The sequence below is a fragment of the Watersipora subatra genome, chromosome 4 (assembly GCF_963576615.1).
Source record: "Watersipora subatra chromosome 4, tzWatSuba1.1, whole genome shotgun sequence".
NCBI lineage: Eukaryota > Metazoa > Bryozoa > Gymnolaemata > Cheilostomatida > Watersiporidae > Watersipora > Watersipora subatra.
In genome coordinates, this window is record NC_088711.1 from 6,023,106 (window position 1) to 6,049,175 (window position 26,070).

Genomic DNA, 26,070 nt, shown 5'->3' on the forward strand with positions numbered 1-26,070 from the left:
ATATGTAACCTGTAATGACATTCTATTTATATACCTATAATATGTAACATGTAATCATTGCTTGATAGAAATTGAAGTAGAAGTATAAATAACTTTTGTTGAGTAATATAGAGAAAAAATATAATCACCAAAAACCTTTGGTCTCAGCTATTAGTTACAGCGATGAGCTCAAGCATTAAACCACCACAAAAAGTGGAGATATATGAAAAATGCTAATGAATGATGAATTGACATTACAAAAAGTAGACTTACCGTTTTAAAGAGATACAACCCAATAAAAATTTTTTACACTTTGAATGAGTAACATCTCTGGAATTGTAAATTCAAAGGGTGCTATGTACAGTACTGCGGCACAAAACTAAGATATTGTATTTAGATATTTATGTTGTAAAAACTTGTACTTATTTATATGAACTTTATTTATGACATACTGCTGATCTTATTATTCAAAGTTGGCCTTATTCTAGCAAGTCAATAATATTAAATATATGTAATATTATTTTAGAGCATTACACTCAAGTTAATAACTTCTCCGAGTTGTCTCCTTCCCTCCAAATTGAACAGTTTACGGAGTTATCTTTTCTTATTTAACATTCAGTGGGCAATAAAGCTTCTATTAGATTTACTCCCATCGCAAAATCGAAATTCCTAGGCTAGTGTACTTCGCCCTTCAACGTGATTAGCACCGTTTTTATTTAGCAGATTGATTGATACTTTAAGAATTTCATTGTTATAGCAAGTATGTTATGATGACTAGTTAACCGCACATGTTACTAACACAATCATTTATCTTGTGATTACAATGCAAAGTATGCACCGCGTCCCTGGGTCACTCCAACCTCTCATACACACTGTAAAAGTACGAGCTGCATTTTTGTCTGGTCATCCAGGCAGCTGCCGTAAATTACATCATGTAAGAAACGTTATAAGTGAGTGCCTTCTAAATTGTACCGTACCGTAGTGCCCTTAAATACTTGCAATGCAATGGAAGTCAGTGGCGCCAGTATTGTACTCATGTTTTTAAATAAAGTTCTTTTATGTTACATATTATTAAAAATATTCACTGTTTAGGCAGAAGCTTAAATAAAATTAATAAATAACGAAGTATGTAAGAGAACTGTTTACGCCGCCCACTAATATAAGCAGTGTAACATGTGAAAACCCTTTTAGTTTGTATATGCCTGCTGTAAGTTGTGCACAATGTGTGTTTTAATCAGTTGCTCTCTTTGCATCTAGTGTTCATGTAAATTCTTATTCGTGATTGTGGAGCTTCAGTGAGGTGCTGAGCCTTGCTGTTGCGCAGCACAAATCTAAGCTAACCTGTATGCATGTCCTGCATTATAAAATTGATTCAGGTTTTTGTGCCCTTGCTGCAGCCATAATATTGGAGTTAACTTGTCTCAGAAAAGCGCCCATAAACCAAACAGGCTACAGGGAAGCCATAAACCCAACAGGCTACACATTTTTGGCAAAATGTGCCTTATACCAAAAAGCTTTTGGGACACATCTCCTTTCATTTGGTAGAATCTATCAGTATTTCTATGACACTTAAATTGGTGTGAAGGTATGAAAAAATTGAATACGTAGAACATATGCCTTGAACTCTATAACAAGTCTCATGAAAAAATGAAAGTAGAAAGCGCAAAAGCAGGGAATGTGTGGAAAGTCTGATAAATGGGATGGAATGATCTAGTGGCTGCTTGTTAACACATATTATTTAGATACCAATGTCTATTGAGTTTATGGGCATCATCTAGAAGGCTTGAATCACCTAGCCTGTAAGCATGTTAAGGGTGCGTTATTTTTATGCTGTTATTTTTTTCTTCATAAGCTTTCCCAAGTGAAAATGAAGCCTCCATGTGAAGTTATCTTACAATCGGATTTTTGTGGTCCCGCATCGGCCATTGCTAACATTTTTTATGTTCAATTCTAATGTTGCATATTTCACTATGATCAATTTTATTGCTATCATTATTCAACCAATTACAAAGCTTCTATCAGTTAATATTTTTACCAATGTTTTGACTCATTTGAGTGATTATTTTTTCTGTAGAATGTGAGGCAGGAATTATAAAAATGCCACTTTACTTTCTTTAGGATGCACCAGTTTTAGACTCTTGTTCATAAAGGTAGTCTGTTGTACACGCGACTTTTTGGCATATTTCATTGTTAGTTTAATTATAGATTCATGTAAAAATCTGTCCTCTTATTAAGCAAAGCATAATGGTAACTGTAAAAGAAAGAACTTAACAACAGTCTTATATAGACACATAACTCGATGCAAACAATAACATATAACCATTATATTTTTCATGAAATTACTTCTGTAAAACGGCCATAAATGTCTATTTAAAATTCCTCAGTTTGATGACCATTATCATTACTGCCCTGGTAAACATCTCCATCAAGCATTACAACATACCAGCTGCAACTGTTCTTGAACCACCAGTAGTACACAAGGCTGTAGCTAGCTAATTTGTTTGACAAGCTATTTTTATCAACCTTGCGACTGAAGTCGCTGGCCAACGTTTCAAAGCTGCAAGCTACTGCCACAGCCCAGGACAGTAGAGGTTTTCAACTTGTGAACATTGGGTTTTAACCATAATACATTGATAGCCAAAAACGTGTGGTACAAGTTCATAAAAACCTCAAAATTTTCCATCTTTGTCCACCTTGTTAGCATGCAATTCTAATAACATTTGGTCAAATACGAACAAATGAACCTTCTTTATAAAGGCTTTATTACACGAGTTCAACGTTAAACTTAAGAAATTGCATCCTTGAAACAACCATGGAACCTTAGCGCATAAGTTTTATGGAGACTTGCTCTTTTTATCATATACAATAATATTCGGTATTGGGCTTTTTACCAGTCATTAATTAATAGCTAGAAAAAAACACATCTTCAATTCTATTATACGGTTTCACTGAAAATTATGTCTGTCGAACCAAAGGAAACCTTAAATGTTGTATTAATGTATAGGATGAATATCTGAGAAGTTCATCAAGCCAATCTTTGTGCACTTTTAGAAGCTAATAATTTGAAAAGAGATGTTGTGGTTTACCAACATCCAATTAAATATTGCTATGAACTGTTTTTGAAAATAACATTTGTTTATTGCGACTGCAATGGCAATAGCTATGGCACAGTTGTCATGTCTTCATTTCTAAAATTTCTGTAAACATGTTTTTTCAATTCAAAGATTTTCAATTCCCAGTTTACCTATGTTCTGCCATGTCTGCCAACAGTTCCCAAGAACAAACTTAAAAATAGCACAAGTTTATTTAAAGGTTGACTTGCAACAAAATTCACATTGCGGTTATTTTCTATCAAAAGGTTGATCATGTCTTACTTTGCTGTGTTTAAGGTGAAAACATTGTGGAAATGCGATTACAAGCTCTTAAAAGCTCAAAAACGAACAGAAAATCGCAGCCACAGAGACCTCCGTAGTTTGGATTCTCTTTCCAAAACGGCTCAAATGTGACGTAGATGTGAGAGATGATTTCTGTTTACACTTTCATGCAACCATATTCATCAAAATATTTTCACAAATATACTTCACGCATTCAATAAAACCATGTCTATTGTTCTTACGCGTCTGTTTTATCGTCATCGTAATGCTGTCACTTTTAGCAGTGATATCCTATAACTTACCGTAAAAATTTGTTTAATTTTTTAGCCTTAGTTTAAAGGAGTACATATCACTGTCTGATAATCATGACGAGCCTGTTGGTCACTTGTGATAATCGAAAAGTGCTGCAGAAATTATTTGCGAAGTATTGGGTCACATGATCAGATTACGACTTGACGATTAAATAATGCCGAAACAAAACTGTAAAGTAGCGAACATCTATATTTGATACGGGGTCTTCGGTAAAACCCAAAGTGTTTGTCATAAACTAGTGCTACGATAAGTTTTATATTGAGCTTTGTATTGGCCTTTCAATTCACGTGAGAACATCACGTGACAAGACAATAACCAAATGTAATGGCTACGTCATCGAAATAAAGAGATTCCAATATACGGCGGCTTTTCTTTTTTGAGCTTTTAAGAGCTTGTAATCACATTTCCACATATTTGGCACCTACAACACAACAGAGTAAGACATGGTGAATCTTTTGATACAAAAAAACTGTAATGTTAATTTTATTGCAAGCCAACCTTTAAAGCAATTTTGCTTGAATAGTTTTGTATTGCATGTTTTGTAGGCAACATTTACAAAACACTGTTTTGGCCGAAAAGAAAAATCAAAAAATATTGTTTACAAAAAACTATGTCATAACCACAAAAATGGTTTTGTCTCAAAAACAGTTTGGTACGTTATAATTGAAATACATGCATAAATATGCATTATTCTTCTGTACTAAGGAAAATTCCCATTAAAAAAACTATATATTTCACAACTGTTCTGTTTTTTCTGATCCATTGTATCAGGATCCCATACATGTACATAGTTCTGCTTCGTAGTTTTGAATGTGTTATTTGAACAGGCAGTGCCGGCTGCAAAATACAAAGCCCGGAAATGGCGTATGTTATTGGAGTGGGCATGACAAAGTTTGAAAAGCCACAATCTAGAGCCTGGGATTATCCTGACATGGGTCGGGAGGCAGGTATGTAATCGCTTAACATTTTGCTTTGTTTGAATATTTGGTGACCTAAACGCCTCCTTCATTGTGCATTGTACATATCATTGCTGTAGGATACCAGTCAGCTCTACCCAGAGCTATGTTTATAATAGTCACCATGAATTGCAATACTACCATAATGATAACTACCGTAGTAAGAGAGAGATGGTAATGAGTAATCATTATTTGCATATTCATATAGTAGCAAGTTGGCCGACTGGTGTAGTGGTTAGGTCGCCAGTTAGTAAATCGGAGTACCCCTGAGTTCAATTCCTGTGTGAGGCAATTGTTTTTCTAACGCTTTCGGCTTCGGACAGACCGACAAACACGGCTCTTATTATAGTAACAACTAGGTGAATGCCTGGCGCTGTCTGGTGATAAAAAAGTATTTGTACAGAAAATTTATCTTCAACATATAACAATAGTTACCATTCAAACTTTTAAATTTCATATAATGAAAAAAGTGTTTTGTGCAATTTAAATAAATTAAGAGGAAAAATAAAACAGCTGTAAAGGTGTTTAAATGTAAATGTGAAATAATTAGCAAGTAATTGCTAAATAAAGTCTGTTTTGCTTCGATTACAATGAAAGATTATTTTATATATAGTTATATGATTTTAATTCATTTCAGCATTAGAATTATAAGGCAAAAATGTCGTATAGAGTGATATAGAAGAGTTAAATTTTACATTTATCTTATACATCTGTCTTCAAGGTAAGAACTCCATATGGTAGGTACTATTATAGCCTATATAGTACATTGGAATGTTACATTTTATTGTAGATCATAACCACTAAATACACTAAAGTTACTGTAGCTAACTATAGTAACTAAGGTTAACATATTGTTTTGTTACTAACTTTTAATATGTACAGTATGTATGTAAAAATTTGATGATTTTTACCAATTGGTATTTGCATTAGATAATTTCTATGGGTTTCCATACCACTCTATTCTATTGCCTTTTTTATGCCAACACTGGAACGAATTAAAATCGTATGGCGAGGGTCCAGTGTACATGAATTCAAACGTAGGCAATAGGTAGGTTACTGTTGGCAGGCAAAGGTTGACTTGCAACAAAATTCTCATTACAGTTATTTGGTATCAACAGATTCATTATGTCTTACTTTGCTGTGTTGTAGGTGCAAAATAAGTGGAAATGTGATTACAAGCTCTTAAAAGCTCAAAAACGAACAGTTAATCGCAGCCATCATGAAAACGCTGTAGATTGGAATCTATTTCCATAACGGCTCAAATGGGACGTAGCTGAACACGATGTCCTTTGTTTACACTTTCATGCAACCTCATTCGTCGAAATATTGTCAGAAATATACTTCATGCATTTAATAAAACCATGTCTATTGTCCTTACGCGTCTATTTCGTCATCATCGTAATGCTGTTACATTGAGCACTGAAATCTCAAAACCTACCGTAAAAATTCTTTCAATTTTTAACCTTAGCTGAAGGAGTGCATATCATCCACTGATAAACATGAGGAGCCTGTTGGTCACCCGTGATAGTCGAGAAATGCTGCAGAAACTGTTCGCGCGACTTGGCAAAAAGTATGGGTCACATGATCAGATTACGACTAGATGATTAGACTAGTCTGAAACGATACTGTAAAGTAGCGAGCATTTATATTTGATACGGGCTTTTCGGTAGAACCCGACGTACTTGTCATAAACTACGAGACGTTTTATATCGAGACTTTTATTGGTCTTCAATTTCACGTGATAACATCACATGTCAAAACGATAACCAAAATGTTGGAGTACGTCTGCCAAATAAAGAGATTCCAAACTACGGCGGTTTTGTGATGGCTGCGAGTAACTGTTCGTTTTTGAGCTTTTAAGAGCTTGTAATCGCATTTCCACATATTTTGCACCTACAACACAGCAGAGTTAGACATGGGGAACCTTTTGATACCAATCAACTGTAATGTGAATTTTGTTGCAAGTCAACCTTTAAACTAGTTTGTATCCTTTTTAGTATCTCATTTGTGGCTCATATTGATACCACGCTTTGAGAAGATGTGACTGTCATGCAATTTCATTTTAACCCAAAGTATATTTCATGAAACATTTTACTATTCTGGTATGCCTGCACACAAGCAGCGCATGTCAGTGACAAGCGCAATTGTAGCCTGTTGGAAAAATTAGCTATGGTGTAATATTACCGGGTAATTTTATATCTGAGGCCCTCGTAGAACCTTGTTTAAAATAGCCTATTATTACTATGTTAGAATAATAGTCAAAAAACAAATCCCTCCACTAATATATATATATATATATATATATATATATATATAGATGGTAAGATCGTTATTAGGGAAGCTGTAAAAAAATTAAATCTAAATCAAAAGAATTAAATCTATTATGTGCCGCTGTCCATCATTACGAGCGATGTTATGTTGCTATTAACCATTTTGAAAAGTTGGAGAAGTTGATTTTTATGCAATTCACAATTTTTTTGTTTTGTTGAAATATTGTTAAACCAGTTTAACCACACTCTTCCATTTTTGCCTGTGCTAGAAATAGTCTTTTTTATTTACAACAAGTACCACATATGTGGCAGCAAAAATACTTAGTCAAGAGCATTTAAATACATCAGCCCGTAAAAAGCAGGCAAATTGAAATCTGTTGTAAGTTATTATGATATTATGGAACGTTATCAGCTCATGCCTCATTTAATATGATGCAGCTTCTGAATGTTTTCTTTGTTGTGTTTTATTGTGATTTAATATAATCCTTGTTCGTCTGCGTGATTTGCATCCATCGCTCCATTTACTTAAGGTTCGCAAGCTTTGTTAGATGCGGCATTAGACTACCACCAAGTGCAAGCTGTTGTAGCAAGCTATTGCTACGGAGAGCCCACTTGTGGACAAAGGGCTGCCTATGAACTCGGGCTAACCGGAGTGCCCATATTCAATACAAACAACAACTGCTCCTCGGGATCGTCAGCGCTGATGCTGGCTCGACATCTTGTTCTCTCCGGATCCTATAACTGTGTGATGGCATTGGGTAAGTTTTGCTTTTGTCAGGTTTCCAGCTGTTCATCACTAAATTATATGTACTGTACACTTTACATAGCACAGTTTTGATGAAATATTTTACTATGAATTTATAATATATATTCATCACAAACCCACTTGCACCCAGAATCACATGCAAGTTCGTGAAAGTAAATGCCAGTTGAGTGAAATGTCAAGCCATGTCTGAGCGAACAAAAATCATCCTATAAGTCTAGTACAGCCTCGACTTATGATCACTTCAAATATACAAAATGTTTGACATACCGTAAAACCTCTATTTGAACGCCACCTTTATTTGAACACCACTTCTATTTGAATGCCACCTTTAACAGAATGCCACTATAGAAGGGTTGAAAATACAATGTCATCCTTTAATTCAGTGGTTCCCAACCTTTTTTTTGCTTTTACCCCTTTGCAAAATTTTCAAATACAAATTCCCCCCTCCTGGAAAAAGTGAAGTGTGAACCTATAGGCCTACTATATATTGTATTCACTGAAAGGGCTACACAGGTACATATATGTAAGTCAGCAGCATATATACATATATTTATTTGTTAAATAACTGAGAGTAGCATATATAGTAATAAATCACGTCAACATTATTGTTATTCCGGTACACTCAACGGGTGTGGGGTGAGATTATGAGTTTTAACGAGACTGCTCCTGCTGATGCCTCTGCGCAAGTTTACACAAATCAGGCTTGTTTTTTTATAATGCACATCTCAAGTCGCTCTCCAGGTCAAGTCGATTTCTTTTCTTATTTTTAAGGTGCAGCATTGATGAAAATTCTACGACGCGTAGGATTTTCATCAGTGCTGAAGGATTTTTACGTGCAGCTAAATGGCATTAGAATCATTATTGCCTTTTTAGCAACGAGTAGAGAATGTTTTCTCGCTGAGAGCCAAAACTGGTCAATGGACATTGATCTGAGATCATCTTTCAGTGCAGAAATGTTAACCAACTCAACAAACTCCTATTGTAGCTCCTCTAGAATTTCTTCAACAATGCGTTGAAATGGATTTCGTGTGATGTTGAGCATCTTTTTTTCTGAAGGTAGCTCAGGGAAGTAGCATCCAAATTCTGTTATGAGATCGAACAGGTGTTCAGTAATGGTTGCCACTAGACTACCAAGAGCAGGTTTGTGTTCCAATAATTCAGTGAGTGTGGGAAAGGATACCGTGTTCCCAGTGCAGGTTCGTGTATGCCACAGTACCAGCTTTGCTTTGAAAGCATCAATGCTGTCATGAAAGGCAAAGAAATGATTGCTCCCTTGTAACTTCAAGTTCAACTTCTTTAGCTAGGCAAATGTATCAACCAGGTATGCAGTCTCAAATACATAGTTATCAGCTTTCATGGCTGCTAAAAGTTCATGCTGGCCTTTACTTTGAAGAAATTTCATAATCTCGGACATATGTAGCTCAAAGAGCCTGCCTAACATGTTTCCCTTGGACCAGCACCTCACCTCTGTATGAAATAACAAAGTTGTAAACACGACATCACTTTCAGAACATAGTGCTGAGAACAATCTGGTATTTAGTGCTGATGCTTTGATGTAATTCACAACTGTTATGTTCACATCCATGTTTGATTTCAACGCTTGTGGAAGAGTTTTTGATGCCAATGCTTCACGGTGAATGAAGCAATGCACTCCTTCTATATCAGGGTTCTTCTGCTTGATCTGTTTTACAAAGTCTGATCTACATCCTAACATAGCAGGTGCTCCATCAGTGCATACACTTATTAACTTCTCCCAACCTAACTTGGCCTTTTCAAGGGAATTTTCAAATATTTTTAACACATGTCTTGGTGAAATTGTTCGAAACAAGGGCTGACAAAACAGAAACTCCTCTTCAATGGATGTGTCATGCACATATCTACCATCCACCAGTAGCTGGGAAAGACTGGCAACATTAGTTGACTCATCAAGTTGTATGGCTCAAAATAGGGATGCTTTAATCTTAGCAACTAATTTCTTTTCAATACTTGCTGCAATATCATCAATGCATCGCTTCCCAGTGTTGTTGGATGGTGGGATGTCTTGAAATTTTTGCCCAGCTAGTTTTCAAAGTGCTATTGATGCGCAGTCTAACATACATGGCTTGATCAAGGTCTCTCCTATTGTATGTGCCTCTTTACACTGAGCAATACGGTAGGAAACAGCGTATGAAGCTGTAATAAGTGCATTACCATGAGCATAGAGATCTCCACTTGCATCAAGTCGACTTCTCTTTCTTTGCCGCTTTTTGGACTAAAAGTAATTCCGGTCGTTCTCAGCTAGAGTGTGGTAAATCTTTTGCGAGTTTTGCTTCAACTGAAAGGGTTCCATGGAGTCCTTTGAGAAAGTTTTCAAGCATATCACACATTGCGGAGGCCGACGACCGTTTTTCAGAAGATACGAAAACCCATAATCTAAGTAACTCTCAGTGTGGGTTTGTTTCTTTGCCTCTGACATCTTGCAATAATTAGTAGTTGTAAAAATAAAGCGACGGCTAAAAATTATTATAAACGATCTAGTATCTGTTTGTACAATAATAATCATCTGGACTGTATTAATATTCTTTATTTGATCTAATACTATAATAGATACATGATTATGTGACTTATTTGCAGAAAAGCAAGTAAGACAACATGAGTGATAATAGGAAACAATAATGTGAGCATAGATGTAATTATACTTGTACAAAGAACCTTACAGATTTTTTTCTTTTACATGTGATGCAGTAGTTGACAAGTGAGTGTGTCCTTGTGTCAAATACATATGCACTGTGACCAGCACAATTTCAAACTAAGCCTTAGTTTGACCTTAGTTACTAAGGTCATTAATTAAGGTCAAGCTGGCTTATTGGAATTTTTCCAAATTGTTGGCAAAGATTATTACATTTACAGTACCTACATGCAGACTGTATTACAATAAATGTACAGTAAAAGGTACTTGGTCTACCCCAGCCAGAATATACATGTAATAGAAGAGGAATGAGAACAGAAAACACATCTAGGCTTTTTTTAAGGCTTAAAAGCGCGTTCGTAAAATGTGAAATTATAAAAACTAAAATTCCCCCCTTTAAAATGCCAAATTCCCCCTAGGGGGAATTCCCCCCAGGTTGGGAACCACTGCTTTAATTGAACGCCACGTCTGTTTGCCCGTTCTTTAACATCCTTTGATCGTTTGAAAGTGATCGGCAGAAAAATGTCCACAAAATAGTACTAATGACTTGTTATTAATAACAATTAATTTTTTTCGTTGTTGTAGTGGTTGTCAAGAATTTAGTGACGGTGTACCTGAGAAGATTAATCATCACTATCATCAGAACTAAACTCTGATTCGAAGTTATTAAGGTTTAAATCTTATCCATTGTTTTAGATTCGCCCATAATGCGGTTTACAATTACTTAAAGACTTTAAGTGTTTTGATGACCAATAAGAACACTGTTCAGGAACACCGTACAGTGTTATAGCCGCCATTGTTATGGCGTATTCTAACTTTAAAATGTTAAAAAATGTCTTTGAAAATAAAAAACATAATGCTTTTTTCTAACTCCCAAAGCTTTTTCTTTAAAACATTTTTTTTTTAAACTTTGAAAGTGATACTATCAAAATAATTAATAACAGCACCATACTAATATTTTATAATCAAAGTAGTTCCTTGTTTGACTCGGTCTGTTACTTCAACGTGTATGGAAAACGATTTAGCAAAAATGCTGAGATGCTGATGGCATTAATGTTGATCTGCCTGAAGGAGGTTGTGAAAAATAGGCAACATTAGCATAGCTTCGCCCAAAAGGGGTTAAATTTATCTTCCTAAAATTCTGATGACCTAGTCGGAAAATACAGCGCTATTAAATGCTATTATTGGGAAGGGTTAAAAGAATGAGCGCCAAAGTGTTCAAATAGAGGTTTAACGGTATGAGTGTATGATTTGCCAAATGTTGTCGCGAAGTTTTCTGAGAAATCATTTTTATTAATTCTCTAGGTATTACTCGAGTCACAATCTCTGCGCTGGATACTCCATTGTATGAATGTAAGTTTACAGGCAAAAAGTGTAAAATATCCAACATTTTTCATAGATATTAAATCTTCTTTTCAAAAATGTTCAAACGCATTGTTCGCTATAACAGGTAACACTCTCGCAATTTGTTGTATTTCCAATTTTGTTGGTTTGTAATAATATTTTATCAATAGCCATTATATTACTCAAATTACTGTTGTTTTACATAGTTATGCTTGTTTTTGATCAGAATTAAAAATTGTAGCAGAAGCTAACTTATCGTAAAACCTCTAATTGAACGCATGGCGCTCTATTTTTCAACCCTTCCTCTATAGTGACGGTCAGTTGGAGGTGACTTTCAAATAGAGGCTGGCATCGTATTTTTCAAATGGCTCATTGGCATTTTAGGAAGATAAATTCAGCCCTATTACCGGCAAAGCGAATGTCGCCTATATTTTGCTTTCTTTTTCCGGCGGAGCAATATTAAACCTTTTGGATGCAATAAATCTGCTAACTTACCTCCAACTTGTCAAAGATCTATTAATAAATGTGCATTGAGAAACCGAGAAATATCTCTACCAGTTTATATCTATTGCTTGCAATTAACATCGGATGATATTATAGTCTGTGTTCTGCTTTGCAATTTGTTTGAGCTTTCAATTTTTATTTAATTCTAAATTTGAAGAAATTTTTGTTTTGAATCTGTATTTAATAATGTTGCATCAAAGCTCATTGCACTCATTGATATGTTTGCTACAGTTTGTAGCTAAAACTAGCTTTTTATGTGCAATAGAAAATGAGTTACAAGCGTTGATCAATTGTAAGATCAGATTATTGCAATGATGCTATCAAATAATATGCTATAAATCTGCAAATTTATAATTCATATAATGATAATCTATCCAATGCTACAAATATATATTTATGAACAAGTGACATTACTGAGTCATACTTGTATTACATGCAGAAACAAAAATTAGCATTTTTAAAACAAAAATATTTGCATCGTTTGCTCGGATAGCTGTGTTTTGATTGTTGCTTTCGATGGAACGAACATCTTCTGGTTGTTGAATACCTTCTGCAATGTCTTCTGACCTGAACTCTTCTTCTGCACTGCATAACTACTCAGTATTAGCGTCCAAACAATTTTTGGCAGAACAAAATCTCTACGCGTTGCATTTAGAACAAACTCAACACATAAAAGTTTCGCTCGCTAAATGTAACCTTTTTTACCATTGCAAATGTAGACTGTTTTTATAAACATGTATGTTCTTCAAAGTATCAAAAGCGCGTTAAACAAGGAACTATTATTAGCCTGAGATAGTAGTTAATTATTTCTATGGTCTTGTTTTCAAATTTTCAACGAAAAACAAGCTAAAAGCTTTGGAATGTGACAAAGAGAGAATTGATTGTTATTGATGTAAGCGATTCATTATTAATACCATTTTGTGGACACTTTTTTACTGATCACTTGATATTATGGGTTCATGAAGATCAGAGATTTCAAAGTGGCATCCAAATGGAGGTGGCGTTCAAATAGAGGTGGCGTTCAATCAGAAGTTTTACAGTATATATAGCGGCTTAACAAGCCACTTTGTAATTATTCAGTTAACTTGTGTCTCCTAACATGAAAATTGAGCAAATGTTGTATTGACATTCTAGGTTGTTTCCAAGATGTGATGTCCAGTTTTTTAAAATTTACTGTTTTGTCAATCGGACACATGCACGCAGTTCTCCTTCACATAGTTTGATTCCACAATGTTCCATTAATATCAAACACTGTTTCAAAGCTTTCTTTTATAGTTTATAGAATATTAGCTTGTTTCCCTATTAAATTAAAGAAACAAGCTTTATCAAAGTTTGTTTGGTAACTTGTCTCTTGTATCAGAAAGACTAGATTCCATTTGCTTGTTCTCTCTAATATGAGTCTCACAGCAATAAAAACCTGTTTTTATTTATCATAACTCTATTAGTTTGGTTTCTTACCTATACCTACATGTATTTGTCTAAATGCTATAGCTAGTTACCTGAAGTATTTATCATCTAGTATTTGAGTTGTGGAAAGAATTACACGCTAAAACAGTGCATTCCTAAAGGAAAATTTTTTAACAAGTAAACATTTTGATATAGAAAGGAAAACTTGGAACTATGCACCTTTTTTATTGTAGATTTGACTATATATATATACATTTGAAACAAGATTGGCATGCTGGCAGTATTCAAGATTGCTTAAAATAACATGCATTGCAAATTTTTGAATGCCTTTGTTCTTTGTTACATTGCTTGTTAGGTGAAAATTACATTGTTTCGAATATACTACTATTATTAATATCATTAGCCATAATCTTGTCAACCTATGGTTTATTTGTGATTATAATATTAGTTCACTTGTTGGATTTTTTCTAGGCTTTGAGAAAATGGAGAGAGGGCTGTCAGAGAAATACGATGACAAGGTTTCTCCAGTAGGTAGACACATGGATCACATGGTTGACATTGGTGCTAAACCTGGTCTGATACAGCCTCATTTTAATGCAATGACTTCTGATGTCATAAAATTATTTGCATACGCTGCTCAAGAGTATATGGGGAAAAATTCAAAATGCACCATGGCAGATTTTACTAATATATCCTACAAAAACCGAAAGCATGGCGAACAAAATCCAAGAGCGTGTTTGCAAAAGGCGCCAAGCAAAAAGAAGATAGAAGAGCGAGAATTATGCCATCCAATATATTCTGGAATGGCCGCCCCCACTGCTGATGGCGGTGGTGCTGCCATTGTCTGCAACCAAAAATTCTTGGAGAATAATGCATCAATGCAAGCACGGGCAGTCGAGATAATTGCTCAACATATGGTCACCGATATGCAATCATCTTTTCGTAAAAGTTTCATGGATCTATCTGGCTTCAGGTATCATTGGCTATATTTTCAAATTTTTAGTTGTTGCAGATTGTACTAGCATCACTTAATATATTCTGGTGGCCATGCAAGGTAACAGTCACTCCTGTAATACTAGTGACTTGCTTAAATTTTACAAATGTGCACAAGATGTAATCTAACAAGCAGTTCTTAATGGGCTGCAACAGGCTAAAGGCGTGGTCACACGAGCACCGAACCGACGTAGGATCGGTTCGGTGCCAGCTCCCACTAGCATCTTTGTTTACAAATGTCAATTGTCCTTTCAGCATGGCAAAGAAGGCTGCAGAACAGTGCTATCAGGATTCTGGGTTAACTGCTCAAGATGTTGATGTTTTGGAGGTACATGACTGCTTCTCCTGCAATGAGTTGATGATGTATGAAGCGCTAGGGCTTACAGATGATGCTGTTCGGTAAATTTACTATAATCTATTAAACCATTTAGCATACCTCATTTTTTGCAAGTATTTTTCTGGTTTTGGGATATTAGTTCAAAGAGTTTATTACAACGCTGTAATTATAGCAAATTCATTCCCTCACTGTACTTTCATCATTTTCAATAGTTTGCACAGACATCTATAAACATTTGGATCAATGCTGTAATAATTCGCGAACGCTAGGGCACTATTCGACACAGAATTGTCTCAATAGCATGTGCAAAAAGCATTATTTCTACTCTGATTACCTTGATTACATGCAATTGAAGACCACACTTTTGAAGTTTCGAGAAAATCAATTTTTAAGATTTGAGACTGGATCACGCAATCAAAATACAGTTTATGACAAATATATGTAGGTTTATTGACAGATACATAGTTTCGTGCTTATAAAATAACATTTTCGACTCAGAATATTGGTTTTTTGTAATTCAGTGGTCAAAAATGAACATGCATGTTGGCAACGGACATTACCTATTTCTCCATTTGAATGCACTAGAAGGGTTTTGCTCAATTAAACATATTTTTTCCACTTCAAACTATATTAAACTATAATATAAGTACTGTAACACAACCAGTAATTAATAGCAGTTAAAAGTTTAACTACGTCTAAATTTCATCACTATCTGCTGTCACGACATCACTGGTTGTAAAATTGTCAAAATATGGTTGATTCTCTTCTTTGCAAAATTGTTTAAGGACCTGCCAATCTTGGTATTTTGCTTTGCTGACTGGCAATCGACTGATAGTTGATTTAGTTCAATGAGGAAGCTTAATTGGTTTTTTTAATAGCACTCTCGATGTAACTGCCATTTCACGATTCTCTAAAACCCCATGAGCTTGCTTTCCGCATTCGCAGCTTTCACTTGACATATAGGCCTAGTTTTCATTGGACAAGTTGTCTGGTACATCTGTTTAAGATATTCTGTGTTATTGAAGGATTTTGAGCTGTTAAGATAAATTGTATCAAAGGGCTTAGGGTGTTTGCGCACATTTCAAAACAAGCTTTACCCAATTAGACGGTAGATCTACATCTAACTTGCAACTCGCTGCAGTCATGTCTCAATCACATTCTATGTAAGAATGAATTAGAATGAAAGAAATAATTGTCATCTTGTTAAAAAAGTTTTCTCATGCACAAGCCAATGAAAATAGTGAATGAGTGTGTAGTTTTTGTTTTGCCCATCGTATCTATCACATAGCGAATCTAATTGCACTACCTTGGGACCTATGTGGCTTTCAATGAGGCCTTCTCGCTACTTTACAGTTATTAGCTAAGATAAATAATTGTTTTGTATTTTTGTAGTGTAAAATTGATTAAAATCAGTAAACAACTTCTGCACGCAATTACAAAGCATGTTTACCGTTTGCTTTTTTAGGCAATTTTTTTCCTGTGTGGCTATTAATCTATTGATTTGTAGCTTGCTATTGTGCACTACCATCTTTCTTTGTTTTTCTAGGCGTCTCAGTTTATTCTGAAGACTGATCTATCTCCAGAAGTCATTAATAATAATTTCACGAACAAACACGCGTTCCGCATAGATTAGTTTCTGCTAGCTAAGCAACTTTGAACAATGCAAGACCGCGCTAACAAGCAGACGCTCTTTGATTGGTTAGCTATTGGACTCAGCCAATTTTTCCATATTACGGCTTGGACATCGCCCGTTTATTCATTTCAGCATAAAATTTAAACAGTTATTCATAGGATAACACTGATTTTTCTAAATTTTTAATTCACCATACAATTCTAGTGCCAAAACTACAGGTAGGTATCGATAATAAAAAAAAATAAAAAAAGTGACTTCCCTGGTTTTTCCATTGCGGTCTTCAATTATTATTGCATAAGCCATTACATATCTGGTCAACTGGTGCATTGAAGGTCGGTAATATGAGAACATTTCTCTTTTTACTTACTCCAGAGCTTTCAATAGTGGATTATGGCGAAGAAATAAGAATGGTGGTGACTTATACTTAGTTGCTGACAAGTGGGTAGTTAACCCTTCTGGTGGTTTGGAAAGCAAAGGTCATCCTATTGGTGCCACAGGTTTGTTAACTTTCTAAAGTTCATTATCTGTGTGGCCATAGTTGGGAGTGAGAGCGTGCATAACCTGATCCGTTCTTTTCATTTAATTGTTTTAATTATGCTCCTAAAATCTGGTAGCATAAGATTTGTGTCAACGGTTGGTGTATGCTCTAATTGATACAAAATATCGCTACCCATTGGCAAATGACTCATCACAGCCTCCAGCATGTAAACAGGCAGCCCCAACTGGCTCGACGTTAAACAAACTGTACAATATATGTTGTAGGACTTGGCCAGTGCAACGAGCTAGTGACACAACTACGAGGGGAAGCAGGAAAGAGGCAAGTTGACGATGCAAGAATTGCTCTGCAACACAATTTCGGAATAGGTGGTGCAGCTGTTGTTACTATGTACAAAAGATACCAACCAAAGAGCAGAATGTGAAGCTTTCAACATGGACAAGTTCTATTTATCTTTTGTAAAATTACATTGTGACTAGGCGGAGTATTATTGCCAACATGTTTCACTTAATCACTATAAATTACAGGCTAGACAAATCAACCCAAAGCTGCTTGGCGTGCGCAATATTTTACATCAACTCCCAAACATGCAAGCAGCCTAGCATTATAGATGTAGACTTACAATGAAGTCTGTAGTTGAAACTAGGATCCGCCATCATCAATCTGATTGAGCAACATGCCCGCACCATCTACTCTGGCTTTCAGTTACTTGCTTAATTCGATCGGGACAGGTCAAGTTTGACTAGTCATCAACAATGTCTGGTTGACTACCGAGTGAAGTTCACAATATCTGATACAACGCAAGCCTGCACTTAATGCTAGCCTGATAGATACAGACTGAAAGGCTTTGCTAGCAGTTCTTTGCCTGTCGCTGAAAAATACTTTATGTTGCTGGTCCAGATATTTAATGCTGCTGACATATTGTTATGTGCAATTACTACCAATCAAACTGCACACTGCCTACCTGTAAAAATTGACTGCTGACTTCACAACTGTAGAAATATTAACATCCAACAAATGACAAAGTCTGTCATTGAGCCGAAGAAAGCCCGCAAGCGCTTTGATTGATCGCTAATCTACATTTTCGCAATACTACACCATTTGTGGAATCTTTAGTAAAACGATAGTTTAAGCATACTAACTTTTAACTGCCATGGCAAACGAGCGTAACTCTGTGCACACACATTGCGCATCTAACCTGTGATACCATAAATTAGTATTAAGTTTAGAGTGAATACTACTGCGCTAAACAAAACGGCTATCGAAACGCTCCATCAATTTCCTTAGTTTTACAGCAAAAAGCAAATATGGAATTTTACATCCACGCAATCCCAGATCCAGAAAAGCTTAGATATCCTCCAAATTTGACTAGATTCCTCCGGGTCTCCAGAGAATCAACCAGAGCTCCATGAATGAGCCGAGCTCCCAGGCTCAAGATTCCCTCCCAAGATTCACTGATTGATCCAAAGATCCAATCCAAGACAAGTAAATCACATCCACTGACAGCTTAAATCCTAGTCAGTGCGCAACACGTTATCCTAAGCCCGGTATGCCTAGCAAAACGACAAGATATACAATTAGCCATGATATTTGTCTAGCATCAATTATAAATAGAATGTATGCAACATAGTGTAGTTGGAAATGCGCAAGATGGTTATCTAAGACAAGACCCTGGTAACTCCATCACAAGAATGTACAGCAGCAAAATTTAGGATATTATGTACAAATATTAGGGAAGGTGCTTTAAAAAGAAAAAATCATTACCAATGTTGATCAGAGAATTAGACTCCAAGCATTCAGTCACAATGTTTCCAAGACAAATACAGCCTTCTCATCACTGTTCCTAATCCAGTTTAGAATATGAATCCTATGTCCAAACATACAGAGAGAAGCCATCTGTGAGAATAAAGAAGCGTTAACTATAAGAATTGACTGTCTTAGGTTGGCAACAGGTAGTCAACACATAAACTGATTGCTGTACAGACAAATTTGAAGTGGATGTCAGATTAGCCACATCGACGATACATATTGAGCCAATATATAACCAGTTGGAATTAGTCTTAATATGGTGACTTAGATCTGGATTTGTCTCTAGAACCAGATCGAGAGCGCCTTGGGCTATAACTTGGTGATCGGCGACGACTACCCTCTCTTGCTACAGGGGATCGAGACCGTGATCGGCTTCTACTTCCACCTTCTTCCTTAACTCTTATGTAAGCTGTTTCACCCTGAACAGAGTAACCAAACAATGTTTACAATCACTGAACTCTACATTGATTAGCACAACTTTTAAGCGATAGTATAACATATACCGTCCATATACATTTGAAAACAACAATACCTCTTACCTCATGAGACTTGAACTTTGTATCATCAAGCTTTCTTAAGGCATATTTCATATCGTCGTATTTAAGATATTCGACGACTCCACTCCCATCTCTATAAACATCTGCATAGCAAACATCCCCAGCTTCCCTCATATGATCCTTCAAATCTTGCCAACTACCTGATGGGGGCAATCCTAAAATATGAATTGAATAAATACCCACATATATGAATACACATACAACACATAATACAGATTTACAAAGAAAACGAAAAATTTAAGACTTGATTTTCCGCACCTGTAATTCGTACTCTGTAATCTGATCTTCTTGAAGGGGGTCCATATCGACTACCACCTCTATCACCAAAGTCTCGGCCGCCTCTGAATCCACCCCGGCCACCTCTGAATCCACCTCTAAACGCACCTCTTCCGCCACGAGCAAACTCTACTCTGAGGGTGCATCCGTCCCAATTATAACCATCTCTGTACTTCACAGCATCTTCAGCATCTCTAATTTAAACCATAATGAAATATAAATACCATAAATTGTTTAATAACTAGTTAAAATATCGATAAGCAAATTGCGGTTCAAGTGGTGAGTTCTAGCGCGACAAATAGACTCACCGCATGTCTTCGAACTCCAAAAAGGCGAATGGAGGGCCTCTGCCACCACCATGTTTGATGTCAACCGTTCGCAATCTTCCGTATTTATAAAATATATCTTCTAAATCGTTAGACCTTACATCATCAGGCAAATTTCCAACATAAACTTTGCTGTCCATTTTTAAAGGTACAGTACTAGTTACAACGACCTTTTAATTGCGGAAAAATGTCACAAAAGAATGATGCCTCGTAAAATCACGCGAGATATACACGTCAGTTAGTCTAACTTTGGCGCCTTCTACTCTATAGTTCAGTCAATGTTCCCGCGCACGGAAACAATTGACGAATAGTACGCTCATTACATGCCTATTGATTTTGTGAGGATCATCAACTTTCTGGAAGCAAATGTACAATTTTTGAAAGGACAACTCCGCTGCTACTTCAGATGTACGTACATGTTTCAAAACACTACATATGAAAATGGTAATAGTTTGGATTAAAAGTGATAAAACTACCTATTTATACAGCAATATTTTGAGACAACCTCATATTAACGGGATATTAACTGTGAACATATTATCGTTTACTGATGAGAAATCACCTTGTACCTTATTAATAAAATAAGGTATGGACAACTCGTAAAACAATAAATGCCCTCTAGCGAGTCAAGTAAATTGTTCATATTTTCAAATCAACTATTCCCTCACGCTAGTTTCGCCCAAGGTATTATCTAATAAGATTCAATCAAACGCCAGTTGAAGAAATTTTTTTTACCAACAATGTCGTTATTCTAGATAATACCAACAGTTCGTACGTGCTTCACGTTACTTATGATTGTTTCTGTTGTTTAAAATACGGAAGGACACAATTCACACTCGAGTTTAATATCTCATCTCAAATCACACACGCTTTGCGTTAAACTTAAAATATTTTCTTCTATTGAATCTCTGAGTAAAACAACTTAGTTTAACACAAATTAATTAAACTCAACTGTCTCACATTATTATCAAAGACGTTGTTACAATAATTTTATCGACTGTCTTCTCACTAATCACACCCGCTCCTGTGCGTATGTGATTGTAATGTGCAAACTGCCGTAACTGTTTGCCGCATTGGCAAATCTGTCGGCCCATAGCAATTATAGTTATCAATCAGTCTGTTAATTATGTTTCCGTCGTTTTATATGTAGAACCTACATCAGATAGTTTTGATGCAAAATAAATTATAAATGTGGCACGATTTTTGCCCATAATAGAAAAGATAGAATCCAAATATCAGTTTAGTGATAATGTGATAGATTTGCTAAACTCAACTATTTCTAATAGCCTTATGCATCAAGCGCTCTTGGGGTTAGCATAGTAATATGCAAGCCAGCGTTCATGGAAAGCCAACGGACTATCACATAACACTATATAAGGATATGTAAGCCAGTGTATAACAGGATGGGTAAGAATAAGTAACGAAGGAAGATACTCTAGTGAGACAGAAGAACAAAAAGCACGAGATACTGTCTACAAGCGACGAAACTATACATGGGCATTTGTGGATTGTTTGAACATTAACTCATCTCTGTGCAGCTTCAGCTTGCGTAATAAAGAGTCATATTCATTCACCAGTCATCTCGCTTGCAACAGTTATAGTTGTGCATGAGAGCTAATATTCATTCAGTATAAAACAAATTGTAACTGGAACCCACTTAATAGTGATTGCAAGTGCCGTAAGTCGCTATATTAGCGAGAGGCAAGCGCAAAAATTCACTACATTGGTAACAGCAGTGGGATATCTGTAATCCTGTTGCTACTGAAAGTTTAGCTGTACGCACAACCTAGTAACTGTTAAACAGCTTTCTGGAAAGAGATGGCTCAAGGCAGAGACTCCAGAATGTCTACTAATCCATTCCTGCCGATCAGTAACCCATTCTTGGATGCAGCTAATCTATTTGCTGATACTGCGAAGAAACAGCCAAAGCAGGTCATACACTCCGATACATCAGTACACATCGATGCGGCAACCTTCATTGACGATATGTACCAAAAGTATGTGTTGGAACTGCAGGGCAGACAGGCTGCCAGCAATCGCATATTGTTCCCAGCAAAAGATGAATTAGCTGGGCGTCAACCAGTGCGAACACCTAGAAATATTCCTAAAGTTACCCAAATAGATAGTTTGAGCAGTGTTAGCTGCGGGACTGCAGAAAACTACACTGACTGCAATGAGACAAATCTAGCTAATGTGCTACATTTAATTTCACTACAAATGGCTAAACAGACCAAGCTGATAAAAGATCAGTCTGCCAGAATTGCTGCTCCGGAGCAAAAGAGACATAGCGATAACAAAACCAATGAATAATCTCGAAGAGTGAAACGTTGTTTCTAATGTGGAGACTAGTCACATCTAATAAGTAGTTGCACGGTACCAAAGAAAAGGTCACAGCCATCCATAAGCTCCAATCAAGAGAAACCACAAAGGTTCGCTCCTAAGCTTATGAGTAAAGTTGGTTGAACCTGTGCCCTATACCAGTTACAACAAATCGAATAAACCATGCAAAAGAACAAGGGTAAGCCATGCGGACAGGACTGCCACTACCCCGGCGCTCGATGTTCCAGGAATGAAGGAGCAGCTGCATGTCGGTTCAGATAAACGGCTTCAATTTGCATCAGCAAAGGAGGTTGGCGGTAAACAAGAGCAATATCAGTCAAGGCCTCCACATTGCAAAAGACACCTACGAAATCATGCTGGGCATAACTCTTACGGCAACAGTAGTCCCTTTACAGGAAAGGTACAGCATTATGGAGCAACCAGTAACACTCACCAGCATTGGACTGCTAGCACAGCTGGTAGCAGCAGAGTGTATCCGAGTAGCAAAGCTACTCATGCACCTGCAACAGCCTATCATCTGCCTGCTAAAAATATGCAAAGCAACCTCATGACTACAAAAATACACTGGAATCTCGCCCCGATGAAGTTGCCAAGAAAGGAATGAAATTCAACGCCGCTACCTGAAGCTGCTTATCAAATATGATTACGTGAAGTATCACTTTGACTCAGGCCAAAAGAACACTTTAAGTTACGCTACTTAAAGGTTGGCTTGCAGCAAAATTCACATTACAGTTATTTGGTATCAAAAGATTCACAATGTTTTACTCTGTTGTGTTGTAGGTGCCAAATATGTGGAAATGTGATTACAAGCTCTTAAAAGCTCAAAAACGAAAAGCCGCCGTAGATTGGAATCTCTTTATTTCTCTGACGTATTCATTACATTTGGATATTGTTTTGTCACGTGATGTTTTCACGTGAATTGAAAGGCCAATAAAAAGCTCAATATAAAACTTATCGTAGCACTAGTTTATGACAAACACTTCGGGTTTTACCGAAGACCCCGTATCAAATATACATGCTCGCTACTTTACAGTTTTGTTTCGGCTTGATCTAATCGTCTCGTCGTAATCTGATCATGTGACCCAATACTTCGCAAATAATTTTTGCAGCACTTTTCGATTATCACAGGTGACCAACAGGCTCGTCTTGAATATCAGATAAGGATATGTACTCCTTCGAGGTAAGATTAAAAAATTAAATGAATTTTTACGGTAAGTTATAAGATATCAGTGCTAAAAGTGACAGCATTACAATGACGATAAAACAGACGCGTAATGGTTTTATTAAATGCGTGAAGTATATTTGTAAGAATATTTCGACGAATGAGGTTGCATAAAAATGTAAACAGAAACCATCTCCCACAACTACGTCACATTTGAGCCGTTTTGGAAAGAGAATCCAAACTATGGCGGTCTCGTGTGGCTGCGATTAACTGTTCGGTTTTTAGCTTTTAAGAGCTTGTAATCACATATCCACATATTTTGCACCTACAACACAATAGAGTAAGACATGGTGAATCTTTTGATACCAAATAACTGTAATGTGAATTTTTTCGCAAGTCAACCTTTAAATCCATAATTGCTTTATCGATGCTGGTAAACCATTATTTGAATACTGGCACCGCATTTAGGGGTGGAGTATGTAATGGATTTGCTAAACTCAACTATTTCTAATAGCCTTATGCATCAAGATGTCCTGGGGTTAGCATAGTAATATGCAAGCCAGCGTTCATGGAAAGCCGATGGACTATCACATAACACTATATAAGGATATGTAAGCCAGTGTATAACAGGATGGGTAAGAATCAGTAACGAAGGATGATACACTAGTGAGACAGAAGAACAAAAAGCACGAGATACTGTCTACAAGCGACGAAACTATACATGGACATTTGTGGATTGTTTGAACATTAACTCATTTTTGTGCAGCTTCAGCTTGCGTAATGAAGAGTCATACTCATTATTCCGGTATTCCTGCTTGCAACAATTATAGTTGTGCATGAGAGCTAATACTCATTCAGTATAAGACAAATTGCAACCAGACCCCACTTAGTAGGGATTGCAAGTGCCGTAAGTCGCTATATTAGCGAGAGGCAAGCGCAAAAAATCACTACAATAATATATAATACAGGATTTAAAAGGACACTAACCTCATAGTCTATGTATGTTATCAGGTTTCATACTCTGAAATCATATTGATAGTGCAAGACTTACAATACTAAGGCAATAGTTTCTAACTATGTCTCATTCATAAAAGTGTGCTAAATCAACTGTCAAAATAGATAACATTTTTTATCTAGCTCAACTCAAGTTGCTATCTTCAATTAGCAAAAAAATGGCGCTCATTGTAGTTTGTAATTTTTAAAGAAGCTATCCATGAAATTACACATGCATATCACTCTAGTAGTGCTAAGAAAATTGATGACTTGTAAACAATAGTATTATAGTTTTGTTGCAATTTAAATGTTTATGACTAGCCTGGCACATTACTCATACACATTTGAAAGCTGCACTTGAACGACAAATTCACTAGGAGTACAAATACTTTTTATGTTCTGTTGACGCTGGAAACAAAGTCAAATATGAAACGTAGAATTAGTATACACCATTAAAAATATGTTGGATTGTCTAAATTCGCGATAAAGACTCTTGCCTAAAAATCATGTCTTTTAAATACAGGAATTTATTTTTTAAAAGGTCTAAGGTGCTCTATGGTTATTATTAATCTAATTACTATTCATGTTTCTATCTGTGGTTAGCACTATCGTTGGGCTAGAGTAGAGGCTTGTTTTACTATTTTTTCAATTTATTCAGCATGTTAATTTATAATTATTTGAAACATGATTATTTTCTGGTAGCTTTTTAATAACTTATTTAATGGCATATTTTGCATACGTCGACAGTCTTTTTATTTGTAATGTCTATAATATTAAAAAGTAGTGTAATTTTCACAATAGATTCTATTGTTCATAGAGCCTAATCGACTCTTCATCAACCAATAATCAAATCAAGCTTTCACTGTAGTATCGTTGTTGAGCTGCTCTATAGACATGGTATAACATACATGTGATAGTGGTAGTTGATCAGCATCCATATATATACTGTAGGTCAAGATGGTCAATGTTGAATTCACACCCTATACCCTGTACAATATAGCTAAACTATATATGTATGGTGTGTGAATCTATATATATTCATCACATAATGGATATTCATATTATACATCATCTGAAAGAGGTTGTTGAGCTCTAATAGAATATCTGATTCAAAATATGCCAATGTTTTATAATTAAATTTCTTCTGTAACAATAGTGATATCAAAAATACCTGTATATGGGTTCAGTTACACTTGGCTACTATAAAAATGAAATAGCTACACTATGTTTTCATACATGCTTTAACATTGCAAACAAGTAGATACCGTATATTGTGCACGCAGTTTTCTTGGGAAACTAGGTAGCTACTCATCCTTTCTGTAACTACAGGACTTAATTACAGGATATAAGTGTGCACTAATCTAGGCTAAAGTATGCTACCAAGTGTATGGGATATTCATTCACACAGATGTAACAAATGTGATGAATTTTGTGACACACTTACAATGTAGATAACTGCAAATTCCTTAAATTCTTCTCATGTAGACTGTTTTCTACAGTTCGCAGTCCGCATAATTATACATAACGATACCCATGGCATCTGTAACATATTTTTTTCATATCGTTTT

The 26,070-nt window shown here is 36.0% G+C and overlaps 2 protein-coding genes across 4 annotated transcripts; one reads left to right on the plus strand and one right to left on the minus strand.

Annotated features, from left to right (window-relative positions):
- The first annotated feature begins 670 nt into the window (after positions 1-670).
- LOC137395061 (sterol carrier protein 2-like) lies at positions 671-18,083 on the plus strand. 2 transcript variants are annotated; one of them, XM_068081842.1, is made up of 7 exons: positions 671-739; positions 4,493-4,612; positions 7,422-7,649; positions 14,052-14,553; positions 14,829-14,972; positions 16,916-17,040; positions 17,306-18,083. In XM_068081842.1, the coding sequence occupies exons 2-7, from the start codon at positions 4,525-4,527 to the stop codon at positions 17,461-17,463; spliced, it is 1,245 nt and encodes a 414-aa protein (XP_067937943.1). In that variant the 5' UTR covers positions 671-739; positions 4,493-4,524; the 3' UTR covers positions 17,464-18,083. The 2 variants fall into 2 exon arrangements, with proteins under 2 accessions (XP_067937943.1, XP_067937941.1); XM_068081840.1 differs by having other exon boundaries at positions 681-929.
- Positions 18,084-18,238: 155 nt separating this feature from the next.
- Positions 18,239-20,218, minus strand: LOC137395062 (serine/arginine-rich splicing factor 1A-like). Of its 2 annotated transcripts, XR_010978441.1 has the most exons (5): positions 19,990-20,218; positions 19,664-19,875; positions 19,388-19,560; positions 18,804-19,267; positions 18,239-18,592 (listed from the first exon to the last, which is right to left on the minus strand). XR_010978441.1 is itself a non-coding variant. In XM_068081843.1 (4 exons), the coding sequence occupies exons 1-4, from the start codon at positions 20,145-20,147 to the stop codon at positions 19,100-19,102; spliced, it is 711 nt and encodes a 236-aa protein (XP_067937944.1). In that variant the 5' UTR covers positions 20,148-20,218; the 3' UTR covers positions 18,612-19,099. The 2 variants fall into 2 exon arrangements, 1 of the variants encoding a protein (XP_067937944.1); XM_068081843.1 differs by lacking the exon at positions 18,239-18,592 and having other exon boundaries at positions 18,612-19,267.
- Positions 20,219-26,070: the final 5,852 nt, after the last annotated feature.

Excerpts from the sequence above, each read along its gene's own strand:
- LOC137395062 (XM_068081843.1), bottom strand. The coding sequence starts at position 20,147 with ATGGACAGCAAAGTTTATGTTGGAAATTTGCCTGATGATGTAAGGTCT. Across the intron at positions 19,876-19,989 it reads TTGGAGTTCGAAGACATGCG|AGATGCTGAAGATGCTGTGA; the intron begins GTGAGTCTATTT and ends GGTTTAAATTAG. Across the intron at positions 19,561-19,663 it reads TTACAGAGTACGAATTACAG|GATTGCCCCCATCAGGTAGT; the intron begins GTGCGGAAAATC and ends TTCATATTTTAG.
- LOC137395061 (XM_068081840.1), top strand. The coding sequence starts at position 803 with ATGCAAAGTATGCACCGCGTCCCTGGGTCACTCCAACCTCTCATACAC. Across the intron at positions 7,650-14,051 it reads TAACTGTGTGATGGCATTGG|GCTTTGAGAAAATGGAGAGA; the intron begins GTAAGTTTTGCT and ends GATTTTTTCTAG. Across the intron at positions 14,973-16,915 it reads CTTACAGATGATGCTGTTCG|AGCTTTCAATAGTGGATTAT; the intron begins GTAAATTTACTA and ends TACTTACTCCAG.